This window comes from Plectropomus leopardus, chromosome 1 (assembly GCF_026936395.1).
Source record: "Plectropomus leopardus strain MGB_pleo_1.0 chromosome 1, ASM2693639v1, whole genome shotgun sequence".
Classification (NCBI taxonomy): domain Eukaryota; kingdom Metazoa; phylum Chordata; class Actinopteri; order Perciformes; family Serranidae; genus Plectropomus; species Plectropomus leopardus.
The window spans coordinates 4,519,228-4,534,449 of NC_142176.1; the positions used below are offsets into that span (position 1 = coordinate 4,519,228).

General features: G+C 37.8%; 3 protein-coding genes across 4 annotated transcripts in view; 2 read left to right on the top strand and 1 right to left on the bottom strand.

Annotated features, from left to right (window-relative positions):
• Positions 1–10,296, top strand: part of LOC148190340 (uncharacterized) — a 46,199-nt gene extending 35,903 nt beyond the window's left edge. The window contains exon 13 of the mRNA XM_088085725.1: positions 10,194–10,296. Within this exon, the coding sequence (XP_087941851.1) occupies positions 10,194–10,195 (2 nt within the window). The 3' untranslated portion in view covers positions 10,196–10,296. The remainder of the gene's footprint in view (positions 1–10,193) is intronic.
• Positions 1–15,102, bottom strand: part of fadd (Fas (tnfrsf6)-associated via death domain) — a 40,778-nt gene extending 25,676 nt beyond the window's left edge. Inside the window, exons 1-2 of one of the 2 annotated variants that reach the window (XM_088086085.1) lie at positions 14,737–15,082; positions 12,312–12,742 (exon numbers count right to left, since the gene is read on the bottom strand). In XM_088086085.1, coding sequence (XP_087942211.1) covers positions 12,471–12,742; positions 14,737–15,037 — 573 coding nt within the window. In that variant the 5' untranslated portion in view covers positions 15,038–15,082 and the 3' untranslated portion in view covers positions 12,312–12,470. Of the gene's footprint in view, positions 1–12,311; positions 12,743–14,736 lie in introns of those variants that run through there. The other variant, XM_088086086.1, reaches the window with a different exon arrangement.
• LOC121964165 (hatching enzyme 1.2-like) lies at positions 1,685–9,558 on the top strand. The gene is made up of 8 exons (XM_088086112.1): positions 1,685–1,765; positions 2,730–2,733; positions 3,556–3,633; positions 5,320–5,475; positions 5,980–6,100; positions 7,361–7,539; positions 7,738–7,819; positions 9,426–9,558. Exons 1-8 carry the CDS (start codon positions 1,706–1,708, stop codon positions 9,556–9,558), a joined length of 813 nt encoding a protein of 270 aa, XP_087942238.1. The 5' UTR covers positions 1,685–1,705.
• Positions 15,103–15,222: the final 120 nt, after the last annotated feature.

The following is a 15,222-nucleotide window of genomic DNA, read 5'->3' on the forward strand; positions in this document are numbered from 1 at the left end:
TCGTCGCTGTTCGCTGCTCTCTCCTCCTCTTAGCGTCTCTCGAGCTCTGTTCGCCATGACTGACCACCTGACCTTCCGGCCTCGTGATTGGCTGACAGCTAAACAAGCAAAGTGCCATTAAACTTTAACACCAATAATAAACCATATTTAAAATACTTCTTAAACCACGACAAAGTAAAACACCATTTAGAAAGCAAAAGGCCGCATATATTTTTTTTAAAAGCGCACCATATCATGATACAACCTGAAGTAATATATCTATCTGTATATTAACATTGAGACAATTATTTTTTATATAATGAATTATCTGAAATTTTATGTTCAAATATTTAAAATACATTATCTGATTAAATATGTTCTACTGTACATACATTGCCAGAGCAGACATCTGAACTTTAGATAAAGTTAGGTTAAAAATTCTTGTTTGATTTTAGTATTATTGTATGTGCTATGTGTGATATAATAGTACATACTAATATCTATCTATCTATCTATCTATCTATCTATCTATCTATCTATCTATCTATCTATCTATATAAAACAGCCATAAAAAATCTATTTTGACCATGTTCTAAGGAATAAAATGTTTTATAAATCAAGCTATGAATGACATATCAGCTAGGTCCTCTGTAAAAACCTTAATAATATAGACAACAGTAGAATTATGAAGTTTGGTGTATTTAAGTGCTGCTGCAGTTGAGATTTTTGGCTTAGAGTATAAAATACAAATTTTGAGAAAACAGCATTTAAATGTATGTATTGTAAAATCACCTACAATTTTTAGACAAAAGTTAAGACAATAGTGTAAAGAGTGTAACTGATAGATTTATGAAATCAATGATCAAATGGACCAGACAGTCAATTTTGGGTTGTCCATCACTATCTTGCGATTTAAAGAAAACATTTTATTTTCTTCTGACAAATTACCTCATTATCTCAAGAAATTGGCATTTTGTTTTCTCAAGAATCAGCATAGATGTACCTGTCATCATGAGCAAACACACTTTGTTATCTCGAAATAAAAATTTAAATAATATTGGCTTATGTACCATTGAACACCTTTGGGATGAACTTAAAAAATCTCTGAGCCAGGCATTGTTACATAACATCAGTGTTGGACCTCTCCAGTGCTCCTGTTGTTACTGAATGGGAGCAAATCCATGCAGGGAAGCTTCAACATCTAGTGGATCATCAATCACATGTATGTTTTTGGCTTTTCCATAACTTTTATTGAATTGTAAGGGATTTATGTTTATTTGCACAGGCAGCTCTGTACACCATGCACACACCCACTGACACACCTGGGACAGACGCAATGTTTCTCACAGGCTGCAAGGACTCAGGAGTTTCCATTAACAGTGATAAAGGTGTGCTGTTGTGTTTGTGTATTTTGATCATGTTGTTTATTTGTCCTTGGAGTACACAGACAGTATAAAAACTCTCACTTGTTCACAGCAACACATTCTCTGTTCAGGCTCTCAGGTAAGAACAACATCGTCCTTTATCGCCACACACTCCATCATTCAAGCACAGTTTAGGTGACGTTTAAAGCCTCAGCCTGCTTACAGAGCAATATTGTCTAGATGGATTATATGTTATGATGGCATAGTTTAGTTGTGTTTGTTTTCTTTTAAAGTATAATTTATGTTTTCATGTCATCTCCGTTCTCTTCATTCTCTCTGGTTATTGCAGGTCTGTTGCAGCCATGCTGGTTTTCTCTTGGTCTCTGGTGACCCTGCTGCTGGTCTCCTCTTCCTGGGCTGAGGTAAAAATGATCCAGAACCATCTCGTCTCTCTGACGTGACATGAGGGCCTGCATAGGGCCCAAACAGAAATTAATATCATAAATGTTAATATGCTAAAAGACACACCAAAGAAATTAAAAAATCAAGTTACAGAGCTTTTATCTTAAGACTACTACTACTAATACTACTACTACTAATAATAATAATGATAATAATAAACTTTATTTGTATAGCACCAAGTGCTTCACACCAAAAGACAAAGACATAAAATCAGAACAAAACGCTTGTAAAAATAAAATAAAATCAGAATAGAATACATAGAATGCATCTTCACATAAATAAAACATGCTTGATAATACTAATAAAAAAAGATAAATTAAGGATAAGAATTGAATGCACAGAATGAACAAAATAATATGGAAAATAAAATAAAACCCATGACATTATTAATAAAAAATGATGTTATTTAAAATGGGTTTTTAGGTTGAAGCTACATTTTGAGCAGATTTAACCAGAGGGAGTGACATTAATAGAGGAAATGTTAAGTTCATGTTTAACCAACTACTAGGGACAACCAGCTCCCTAATTAAATCCCATGTATTTAAGTCTGACATGGAAACTGACTGAAAAAAGACAGAGAAAATTTGCATAAATACATGGAAATTAATGCATAATGGCTATAAAGTTACAAACAATACATATCTTCTCTTTTTATCCACACTGCCTCTAAAATGCTGAAATATATGGAGCCCCATTGTGTTCAATATTAATTAAATAAAAGTTATTTTTAAATGAATCCTGATGATGATTTTTTTTTTTCACAATTTATATACTATTACCCAGCGTGTTAACTAAAAGGTTAAGGGCTGGATTTATCTCTCAGTCTAAAAAAAAACAAAAAAAACAAAAACAAATGTGTTTTCTGGTGTCTTCAGTAATACTGTATCCTGCTCTTCTTTTCCATGTTACTGTTGCTGAATGCAGGAAGGTAAGAATCTATTATTGACACTTTTATCCATCTTTAAGCAAAAACTGACCAGTAAAAGAAAAGCGTTTTATATTTTTCGAATGTGGCAGAATCTCCTTTTATAGCTATTAGATATTTGATGAAAGTATGAAAAGTAATAACTATCCATCACTGCAACAAATTTTCTCCTAAAATTATCGTAAACTACTGGCAGCTGTAGTTGCCAGCATCCAACAGTTATTTTCCAGTGTCACTTCATAAATTACATTATCAATATATTTTTGTGAAATGATTACATAATTCTGTGTGGTTTACGGTGTAATATCAGCTCCATAAAGCACCAACATATATGGTATTTTACTGTATTTTGGAAAAACTGCACATTACTGTTAGAATTCAGCTGTACTTTTACTGCAACATTCACTGTAACAAATTTTCCCATACTGTAACAAATAGCTGTAAAAATACGACAAAATTCTTGCAGTAATGTACAGAATATTTGGAAAAAGAAAGCAAAATGCTATAAACCTTGATGCTTTTTGCAGCCAATATTACACCGAAAACCTCACATTCTACTGTAGAATACTGGAATAAATTTAACTTTATTATAATGTTGATGTAATTTATGTTAATGACTGTAAAATAAGGGTAGGATGCTCAAAATTACAGCCAGTTAATCACCTTTTTATACACTGAATTAACTTTACATTCATAAGTCTGGAAAGAATTTCTTTTACAAATGCAGGCAATCCTGCCTTTGCTGCTTATTTACCACATATTGTATATTGTAACATTATTTTTTATATCACAAATGTTTTGATTGTGCTATCATTTGTTTTGCAGAGGTTGCTACCCTCGAGGAGGACACAGCCAGGGAGCTTTCTGTTGGTGAACTGCTGGAGAGAGCAAACAGAGACCGCAGTGCGTAAAGCTTTCCCATAAAAACGTAACTGTTTTGTTTCAGTTTCCGAACCTTAGTAAGACCATAACCATGTTGTTGTGTCCGTATTGCATGACAAATAAATTTAAAAATGCTTTCACTGAATGCAACATTTTGTTTTGCAAGCATATAAATTATAATTTAACTAAATCCAGATATATCAGAGGAGTATTTCTTACTAAAAGTTAATTATTTTGTTAAAGAGGAGACAGTCTACCTGCATTTGTATTACCTGTTTCAAATACAAAAAAGGAAACATTGTTCATATTAAACGAACAGCAGCAGTGGTGCAGAAGTGAGGATGGCACAAACATCACTTAAGTACAAGTAAATATAACTATAAATTTGGATTTATGTTTACTACTCAGTATTGAGTTTACTTGAAATGTAACTGCAATTACCTAATTTTGTGAAGTTGTTGCAAATTAAAAATGACAAGTGAAATTACCTAGTGTTAGCAACTTCAGTAAATCAAGTTAGCCTGACTTATCTTGATGATGACAAAGAGGATTTTTCCAATGATGAAGTTAGAAGACTGCGTGTGCTATTTTCTTAACATGTATAATAAAATGCAATTATAATTGACTAGAGTGCAACCAGCAGAATACAGATATATAAACTAAAACTTGGTTTACTGAAATTGCTAAAACTTAGAACGACTGATTTAATTAAACTTGTAATTTTTAAGTTGCAACAATGTTTAAAAAAAAAGAGTAAATATAACTAGATTTTAAGTAAACTCAACAGTTTGCTATTAAATAAACATAAATTAAGATTAATAGTTATATTTACTTACTTACTTACATTTTTTACGGCAATCTGTTTCCTACACTCTGTAAAGTTGATTTAACTAAATCAATGAAACCCGATTGCCTTGAAAAACTAAATATAACTATGAGTCTTATTTTGTTATTATTCATCAAATTGTTAAGTTTACTTAAAATTTAGTTATTTTTACTGAATTTTGTGAAGTTACTGAAACTTAAAATTGACAAGTTTAAGTAAATAAGTCTTTCTATGATTTAGCAACATCAGTGAACCAAGTTTACTGTGCTATATATTGAAAACTAGTAGATCAAATTTTTATTTTCTTAAACATGTTCACAAAACAGAACTTGCAGATCTCCTAAATTCATCATTGGCAAAATCATCTTTCTTCTTTGTCATGTTGAGTCAGACTAAGTTGGTTTATTTAAGTTGCTAACACTTAAAAAGAACATGGCAATACCACTTTTTAATGTTAATCACATATCAACATAAATTAAGAGTTGTAGTTATATTTACTGTCCTTTTTCAAGGCAATCGTTTTTCAGGATTATTTTAAGTAAGGTCAACTTGTGACATTTTACAGTGTGGATTTTTGAAAGTAACATCATCTTGACAAATTTTACATAGGATTTTAGTGTCAGTTGCAGTCAGTTTGTACAACAGCTCAATTATCTGACTGCCCTGCCCTCAGACTATCAGCTGTTTCATCCAAGACAATGCCTCTCACTTATCAAATATTACAGTCAGGTAGTTGAGGTGAATTCAAATCCAAAGTCGATATTCTTTTTCTTTTAAACTGCATAGCTATGATGGATTTATTGATATGTTATAACTCAAAACTTATTAAGACCCCATCCATTTCCTTATTTATTTCACACTATATACACTTTTTTGTGCAGCCCCTGACCTGGATGAGCCCACCCTGATCGGAGGAGACATCGCTGTCAAGTCTTTGGCTGACAGAAACGCAGACCCCTGCACCTCCAGAGGCTGCCTGTGGCTCAAGTGGACCGATGGGAAGGTCTACATCCCCTACTACATCGCCAACCACTACTGTAAGCCCCGACTGTTGGATTTAGATTTTTTTCTTTTAGGAATGACAGATTTCCTTTTTAACTAACAGCTAATTTAGTTAAATTATTTTAATAAATATCTGATATTTTTTGTGCAACTAAATGAGACTGTTCTTTGTTATTATGTAGGCTTAAGTTAAATACACCCATATGTTAGAAATTTAAAAAAAAACATTTTTTTTTTTACAAACAAATCATATGATAATTTTATAATTCATGTCACTGTGTTATAAATGAAACCATCATCAACCAACATGAAGAGACAGGAAAATGCATATTAATAATAATACTCATACTAATAATGATTTAATTAAATTAATTAATTTATTTATTTTTGGAGAAATAATGATGGCGTAATAATAAAACTAATAAAACTTGTTTCTACAAAAAATATAGAACCACAATGTATCATACAGCTCGATTACACAACTTAAAGCAGTTTTAAAAAAAAGTGATATTATTAACCTGCCTCATTTGTCCTCTCAGCCTCCCGTGAGAGGTCCATCATTGTTCGTGGACTTGAGTCTTTCTCTGCCGTCTCCTGCATCCATTTCAGACCCTACAGGGAAGGAGATCGCGAGTGGCTGAGCATCGAGTCCAGGAACGGGTAAGAGTCTGACTGTAGGTCCACGACTCAGTGCTAGAGTCACGCCAGTGACTAGTAGAAAAAAAGGGAATACAGAATATCATATATTACCATAGAAACTTCAAATATAAGCCTAGTCCAAATCAAATGCCCAGTCTCTTTTACTAGCCATGTGTGGCGACACATAAAGGCCCGTCCCAATTAGAGGCTCTGTTACCATGCAGTTCATTTTTATTGACATTTTTTGGATAAAACTGGGTTGTTGGTTAAATGCTGGAGATAACCTTAGTTAGGTGCTTATGTCTCACATTAATCACCTACATGTTAACTTTTGTCAATATGGACAAGCTACACACCATTAGCTTGGTAAGATTCTCACAATTCAATCATTCAGCTAATTTTACTGAAACCGTGAGCTCCAAAGTAGATGATGTTATCTGTTTAGTAAACAAGAAAGCTTTTTACGCTTTTTTTCAGGTCATGTCTTGTTGTAGTTGTTTCTTAAGTAGCAATGATGTGTGGAAGATGAAGAAACCTCCGCGGACACCGACTCGGTTGCATAATAATCAATTTATTGCAGCAAAGTTCAGCATCCACCAGGCCCCATGGTCTGCCTGGGAGAGGATTCAGGACCAATGCGAATCTCTCCCTTTCAGCTCATGCAAGTCTCTTATATACGTACAGGCATCAATACATTTGTCCGTAAAGCAACTCTTTACCTGCTGTGATCAATCACAAAACCCCACAAGTATCTCCTTATTTGGAAGGAGCCTTATTCCATATTACTTCTAGCCTGGCGCCAGTATTCTACACACTTGTCTTCCAGGCCTAAACATCCCTAGACCACTAACTTCGAGGCCTCCTTGCCTGACCAAATTAGGAACTTTAAGAAACTGAGCATAATACACCACATTGTCTTTTACCTTTTTTTGGAACAAATTTTTCAGTAATTTTCTTGTACTAATCACAGATTTCTTGTTCCTCTCTGGTCATTTCTTTGTTGCTCTTGACCTTCTTCCCATGTTTTTGAACAACCCAGGTTTCAAAAGGTTAAATAAACAATTTGATTGTACTTACATCTTTGATGAGCAAGTTTCGTGTGAAAGGAAATAAAAGCCTGTCCCATATAGACGCCTGTCCCAAATATAAGCCTGTTGACTTGAGTAAATAATAGCCCAGGCTATGAATTGATGCACCATATGTACACTTGCTCTGCAGAGAAGCTATCTGGTGATATCTTGTATGATTTGTTAAATCTGCTCTGTGTTTCTGTGTCATCAGCTGCTACTCCTACGTGGGCCGTCAGGGTGGAGGTCAGACTGTGTCTTTGAGCCGTCAGGGTTGTCTGTACCACAGCACCGTCCAGCACGAGCTGCTCCACGCACTCGGCTTCAACCACGAGCAGACCCGCTCCGACAGGGACAACCACATCAGGGTGTACTGGGAAAACATCATCGATGGTTAGAGTTTCTCACCTCCAGTTGCATGACTTTAAAGTGGTCTTAGAGGCAGAAATAGTCTAGTTGTTTGAGTTTCACCTTCTTCTCTGTCACCTGTAAAGCTCATGTTTGTGTAACTGAAATTCAGATTTTCTCGCTTTACTTTAAAACAGTATATGTGCGACCTAACATCGTGCATATTTTCTCTCATCTCGGCAGGAATGGAGTACAACTTCGACAAGATTGCCACTCTGAACCAGGGAACTCCTTATGACTACAACTCTGTCATGCAATATGAGAAGTATGGAGAACTACATGCTTGTGCCATTTACATTCACGTGTTCTTGCCATCAGTGTCCATTAAGATTTTCGGACTTACTAGCCTTTTTTTGGAAAATGTAGGAGCCATGAATTAATTAAAAAAGGACGGCCCGTATCAGGGGGTCTGAAACTCCATATTCCCGGAGAACCCCCCACAGGACTCGCTGAGGGACACGGTCGAATGCCTTCTCCAAGTCCACAATTCCACAGTTGGTGGGATTGAGGAGGTCTTTGAAGTATTCTTTCCACCGATCCGCAACGTCCCGAGTCGAGGTCAGCAGCGCCCCGTCCCCACCATACACAGTGTTGACAGAGCACTGCTTCCCCCTCCTGAAATGCCAGATGGTGGTCCAGAACCTCTTTGAAGCCATCCGGAAGTCGTTCTCCATGGCCTCACTGAACTCCTCCCACGCCCAGGTTTTCGCCTTGGCAACCGCCGTAGCTGCACTCCGCTTGGCCTGTCGGTACCTGTCTGCTGCCTCTGGAGTCCCACAGGCCAAGAAGGCCCGATAGGACTCCTTCTTCAGCTTGACAGCATCCCTTACTGCCAGTGTCCACCAACGGGTTTGGGTGTTGCTGCCCCGACAGGCACTCCAGCAATGGAGGCACAGAACATGGCCCACTCAGACTCAATGTCCCCCGCCTCCCCCGGGACATGGTCGAAGCTCTCCCGGAGGTGGCAGTTGAAGCTTCTTCTGATGGGAGACTCTGCCAGATGTTCCCAGCAGACCCTCACAATGCATTTGGGTCTGCCAGGTCTGACCGGTGTCCTCCCCCACCATCGGAGCCAACTCACCACCAGGTGGTGATCGGTTGACAGCTCCGCCCCTCTCTTCACCCGAGTGTCCAAGACATGCCGCCACAAGTCCGACAACGAGTATTGCCACCCCTGCCCGGTGCCTCTCACCAGTGGCAACTCCAGAATGGAAGAGAGTCCAACCGCTCTCGAGAAGACTGGTTCCGGAGCCCACGCTGTGTGTCGAGGTGAGGCCGACTATATCTAGTTGGAACTTCTCAACCTCGCGCACCAGCTCAGGCTCCTTCCCCACCAGAGAGGTGACATTCCACATCCAGAGCTAGCTTCTGCAGCCGAGGATCGGACCGCCAAGGTCCCCGCCTTCGGCTGCCACCCAACTCACATGGCACCCAACCCCTTTGGCCCCTCCTACAGGTGGTGAGCCCACTGGAAGGAGGTCCCACGTCGCCTCTTCGGGCTGTGCCCGACCGGGCCCGGCCACCAGGTGCTCGCCATTGAGCCCCACCCCTAGGCCTGGCTCCAGGGGGGGGCCCTGCTGACTCGCGTTCGGGCAAGGGACACTTCGGACCATTTTTCTTAGTCAAAGTGGGCAACACTTTGTCTGGTCCCTCCCCTAGGACCTGTATGCCATGGGTGGCATAAAGCCCCCGACAACTGAGCTCCTAGGATCACTGGGACACGCAAACCCCTCCACCACGATGAGGTGGCAGCTCAGGGAGGGGATTATCACACTAAAGAACTAAATGCAACAGTATCAGAGGTTGTTTTTCTCCTGGTAATAAAATCCAAACTCAACCTACTTTTCATTGTGGTATCTGTGATCCTGCAGGTACGCCTTCTCCAAGAACAACCGTCCCACTATGGTGCCCATTCCCAACAGCAACGTGTCATTCGGCCAGGCCACCCAAATGAGCAAGAACGACATTGACAGGCTGAACAGGCTCTACAAGTGCTGTAAGTGAACTGTGGATGAACACACAGAAACATCAAAAAAACACACACAGAAACATGAAAAATACCCAACTGACCTCAGAGTCAAGTCACTGCAGCCATTTTCAAACAGATATCATGCTATAGGGCCACATTTAAACGAGCATGGCACTACTAAAAAAGGAAAAGTCTTTCTTTTGAAATTTTAACTCTTTAAAATCTGAGAAAATTCTGATATCTGTCAGAAACACAAGTGGAAGGCAATAAGTAAATTAACAAGAAATGGCCCAAAAATAAGCAAGAAATTATTAAAAGTTCAGAGAAGTGCCAAAGTAAAAGGCTGTGTGACGATGAGGTAAAGCAATGAAAAATACTCTAAATACAGCACCCACTATATTTTAAAATAAGTTTTTCTGTCAACCCCTGTGCCGTGTGCATCCTGTCCATTTCTACAAAGCGGGAGTGCGCCACCCGACAGCTACTGTTTGTAACACACTGACTATACATAAGTATCTCATACAGCCCCACTTCCAAAATCTACATCTATCACTTTAAGATTTAAGTCAACATTGTAACATCTGATGTTCGCACAGCAAACATCTATCGATCCCACTTTTGCATTTTTCTTCTAAAAACACTTCCTTAATGATGTGTATTTCTTCGGCAGAAACATGACCTTTGACCTGCCAACTTGATGACATCTGCCGAAGAAGCAGATTCGGGAAGTTTAGGTCGTCCTACAACAATAAATCTGCTTCTAAAGCATCAAACGCTGACTGCTGCCTGATTGTTTCATGAAATGACAGAAAACACACAAAAGGTACTTTGTAGATTCTGGAGAGGTTAATGAGACGCTTTTACTTTAATGCCATTTTGTTTTCATATCACATAAAAATAAATCATCCGTGTTAACAATTTGGTGGCTTCAGATCAGAAAATAAAGCAATTTCCCTCACAAATTTTTCCTGTTCATTTCATTTTATTCTGATTCAGAAAATCTGAGCAGCAGATTTTGACATTTTGTAAAATATTTTTCTTCATTTTCTGGCAGAAAGTTAGCTGTGGAGATCAGTACCACTCTGATTAACACAATGTGTATTTGTTTTATTTAAACAAACTAATAAAAAAACAACAAAAAACAATAGTAACTTTTCACCAGAAAGCGAAACAGATGATTTTGATTTGAGTTGATTTTTACACTTATATTTTTTTAAGAACTTATTATTCATATATTCACGTGTCCAGTGACTGGACGCTAATAAAAATTACAGGACTTTAAGTGTTTTTTATACTGGATTGAGTATCAAACAGGTAATGGCGTTCGATGTGTTGCGTCTGGTGTCCTCGTATCTGTGCAGTCAAAGAGGGAAGGACTGTAGCTGTGTCCCAATTCAGTGTCTGCATCCTTCGGAGGCTGCATTCGAAGGCCGATTACGCCAGCCACCTAACATACTAGCTACAGAAATGTAGAGCGAGCTCGGCGCTGTCGCCCCGCAGAGGAGAGCGAGGCTCTACGGACCGGAGACAAATCAGCTTACGACGCGGACAGAGACGCTTCTCCTCCTCCTCCAGAAAAATATAAATTAAAAAAATAATAATTTCCTCTCTCTGGTGAACCTTGACAGCAGGAATCAACTGACGACTGACCAGGAAATCCTCCGAATTAGACTGTCCCATTTAACGACTTGATGCGGCCTTCGGAGGTGCCTCCGAAGGATTCGCCTCCGTAGACCGCGTAGGCTGCGTCCTCCGAAAGCAGACCCTGAATTGGGACACGTCTTATGTCTCACGGGCGACTCTGCAGAAACAGCATCAAAATCCCAGAATCCTCCTTAAATCCTGAAACTCTGTGACTGGTCAGACGTCAAAATCCTTGTTTATTTTCTCTAAAACCGGCGTAAAATGTTTCATACGTTCGATGGCTCGTCCTGCACTCAGCACAGGAGCTCAAACTCTACTTTAATTTTTTTCTTTTTTTTTAAACGTGCTATAATTTCATGACTTTTTCGTCACTGGTGCTGTTTGTTGTAATTGTTTCAATTATTTTACCTAGTTTAACCCTTTGAAACCTGGGCAAATTGTTTTTACTACTCTCAAAAACATTAGGGGGGAAGGCAACAAGCAACTCAAGCAGATGTGGCCCAAAAATTAGCAAAAAAAAAGCAAAAAAAAGCAAAAACTATGTAAGAATATTACTTGAAAATAAGCAACAACAAGAACTAAATATATATATGAGTATATTTTTTATATATATATTTTTTAATATTTATTAATATTTTAATATTTTTAAATATATTTTCTGTAACATAATTTTAAATATAATATTATTATAACTATAAATATAGTTTTCCAGACATTTCCCCCTATTTTTGACTTATTTTATAAACATCCTTTCCTTGTTTTCAAAACACAATTTTAGGAAAAAATTCTTGTAATTTTTGGGACATTTCCCATTTTCATTGCCTTCGTTCCCTAAGTTTTCAAAAATCAAACTAATTTGTTCAGTTTTTCAAAGAGTCGGAAAGCTTGTAAAAGCGTGTGAACGAAACACAAGAATACTGATGTTGCTCTCAGGTTTTAGAGGGTTAAGATATGTTTTGGATTTTATCTCCTTTTATTATTTATTTTTACTGTAAAACACTCTGTTAGTTTGTGTCTGAAAGACGCTGTAGAATGAAAATAAGTCATTATTCTGTAAAGTGTCTATAACCATCTGCAGAAGTCTCCACATTGCTGGATGATTATTAGGCGATCTATTATCTTCTGATAAAAACATAATTCCATATCATGTTTTCTGACATTCAGCAAGTCGATTTATTAATCAAAAGATCATTTTTTTGCATAATTTTATATATCTGCGAATAGCTGTCTTTAAAGTGAATCTCTTCTCTTGAAGGTTGATCAAAGTTTAATTCCTAAAGTTCATCTGATGAATAAATCTCCATCAGCGTCCTGCGAGTCTGTCCTCCACTTTATCGGCCGTCAGGTTGAACTCGCAGGCTCTCAGAGCTTTTATCAGCTCCTCCGCGCGAGCCTCGGCTCCTCGACTCTTCCTCCACTCCTTCAGCAGCTCCCTCACCGTTTCATCCAGCTCGGTGGGATGCCTCCTGGAGATGGACTCCAGCTTCACGTCCGTCAAACCCAGTTTGCGGCCCAGTTTGCGCCAATTCCTTCCCAGATTCTCTGTGATCACGTCTGTGGCGGTGTCCAGTTTGGCTGACGAGGGAGGAGGAGACATCGAGGGTTTAATTTTGGGTGACACCTTTCTCTGAAACAAAGCATCTCGATGCAAAACGCAAACAACGTCTTCGGGCTCATGGTGGGATTTGGCAGCAACTGGAAATAGTTTGTGGCTAATTTAGAAAAAAAAAAAACCAACAACTTCCCCTCTGGATGTTTGGATTCAGAAGTAGGTGGTTACATGATCAGCTGTCTAAAGCAGCTCAGAGAGCTTCACTTCACTTATTTACAGTCAACACAATAATATACAAACTTCATTTTAGTGTTAACAAAAGAAAAGATGATTCAGAATAACCGATATTTAGGACCGACGTGCATTTACAATAAAAATTATTTGTCAATATTTGGAATTTGGAATATAACAAACCAACACAAAACTCTTAAATGCCTTTAGCAAATGTTTAATCAAAACTGAAACCGTCAGCATCATTTACAAAAAAAACCCCAGCAACTTTTTTTTGTTTATTTATAAGGTCAATTTAAAATTTGAATATAAAAATGAATAAATTCAGTACCTCCACACCTGTGACATTTTGGGCAATGGTCTGAGGAAGGACTATTGCCTGAACGTCACAGGTGTGGAGGTACTGAGTAAATCTTTTTGGAGCATATGCTAGAGTTTTTTTCCTGTTTTTTCATACTTAGAATTTATAACATGAGTTTGTCGTAGAACTAATATTTACTATCTACATAAGATTAAGCATTTGGGTACGAAAACCTGCATTTTTTTAAATTAATTTAACCAATTATTCTGTATTCTAAATACAATACTTTTTCTTCACTGGTGCTGTTTGTTGTAATTGTTTCAATTATCTTATCTAGTTTAACTCTTTGAAACCTGGGCAAATTGTTTTTATTTCTCTCAAAAACATGTGGGGGGGGGGGCAACTTCAGAAGATGTGGCCCAAAAAATAGGTAAAAAAAAAAGCAAAAACCATTCAAGAATATTACCTGAAAATAAGCAACAACAAAAAAGTCAAAAACCTAACTTAAATATATTTTCTGTAACATAATTTTAAAAATAATATTATTATAACTATAAATATAGTTTTCCGGACATTTCTCCCTATTTCTGGCTTATTTTTAAAAAATTATTGCAATTTTTGGGACATTGAAAAAAAAAAAACCAAAAAAAAAAACTAGAACTAGAAAAGAATATCTGAAAATAAGCAGTATATTTTTATATACTTTTAAAAAATATAAATATATTTTATTTTCTGTAACATAATTTTAAATATAATATTATTCTAACTATGAAAATAGTTTTCCGGACATTTCCCTTATTTTTGACTTATTTTATAAACATCCTTTCCTTTGTTTAATTTTAGGAAAAAATCCTTGTAATTTTTGGGACATTTCCCATTTTCATTGCCTTCGTTCCCTAAGTTTTCAAAAGAAATCAAACTAATTTGTTCAGTTTTTCAAAGGGTCAGAAAGCTTGTGAAAAGCGTGTGAACGAAACACAAGAATACTGATGTTGCTCTCAGGTTTTAGAGGGTTAAACTATGTTTATTTACTGTCTACATAAGATTAAACATTTTGTTATTAAAACATGCTTTTTTTAAATTTCACCAATTATTCTGAATTACAAATACATGGCTACCATTTGTTACAAATCAAATAACTTGAAAATAATTTAAGAAATTCCGTGAGTTATGATAATATTCATCACTGTCAAAGATGACACTTATGTTTACGTGTCTATGTGTGAGGGGGCCATGGGGGGGCCACCTCTTAGAGACGCCCCTGTTTTTAGTCAGTAGCCTTATGGCAGTGACAGGAAAAGATGACCGTAGTAGTAGCTTAGTAATAGTAGTAGTGATACTAGAATAGTAGTAATAGTAGTGATGTAGTAGTAATAGTAGTCTGGTAGTTGTGTTGTAGTAACTTTGAGCCCTGTGTTTCCTGTTGACCGCCCCTGTGTCTCCGCGGCTCTGCTCCGTGTCTCCGTGTGTCTCCGCGTGTCTCACCTGTCTCCTCCGGGTCCGGCTGGTCGTCGTTAGGTCCAGACTGAGTCTCGCAGCTGTTCAGTCTGAGGACCAGGTCCTGTCTGTGGACGTCTGAGAGGATCCGGATCAGAAACTCGGTGTTTCCCGGTCCCAGCTTCCCTCTCTCCGTTAAAACCTCGAACAGCTTCGTCCCGGTGCGGATGTTTTCCATCTGCCGTTTACCGACCAGGCCCCGGCACAGAAACTTGAGATTGTCCAGCTGGTCGGAGGACAGATGGTTGGAAATCTCCAGTAAAACACAGTTAAACTGTTGGGCGCTCATGTCTCCGTCTGTCGTGTCCCCGAACCCGGAAATACGTCACTTTTACTTTCACTTCCGCGTGTTTGTGAGTTTGGAGTTTTTTTTCCTTCGCGGGTTTCAGGTGAAATTATGTAAAAGTTTAGTTAAATCAGATCTGCTCAAAGATGCTGCTGTATGCTGTCGGTTTGTTCGGGTCTTACCTGCTT

Excerpts from the sequence above, each read along its gene's own strand:
- LOC121964165 (XM_088086112.1), top strand. The coding sequence starts at position 1,706 with ATGCTGGTTTTCTCTTGGTCTCTGGTGACCCTGCTGCTGGTCTCCTCT. Across the intron at positions 3,634-5,319 it reads GAGAGCAAACAGAGACCGCA|CCCCTGACCTGGATGAGCCC; the intron begins GTGCGTAAAGCT and ends TTTTTTGTGCAG. Across the intron at positions 7,540-7,737 it reads CTGGGAAAACATCATCGATG|GAATGGAGTACAACTTCGAC; the intron begins GTTAGAGTTTCT and ends TCATCTCGGCAG.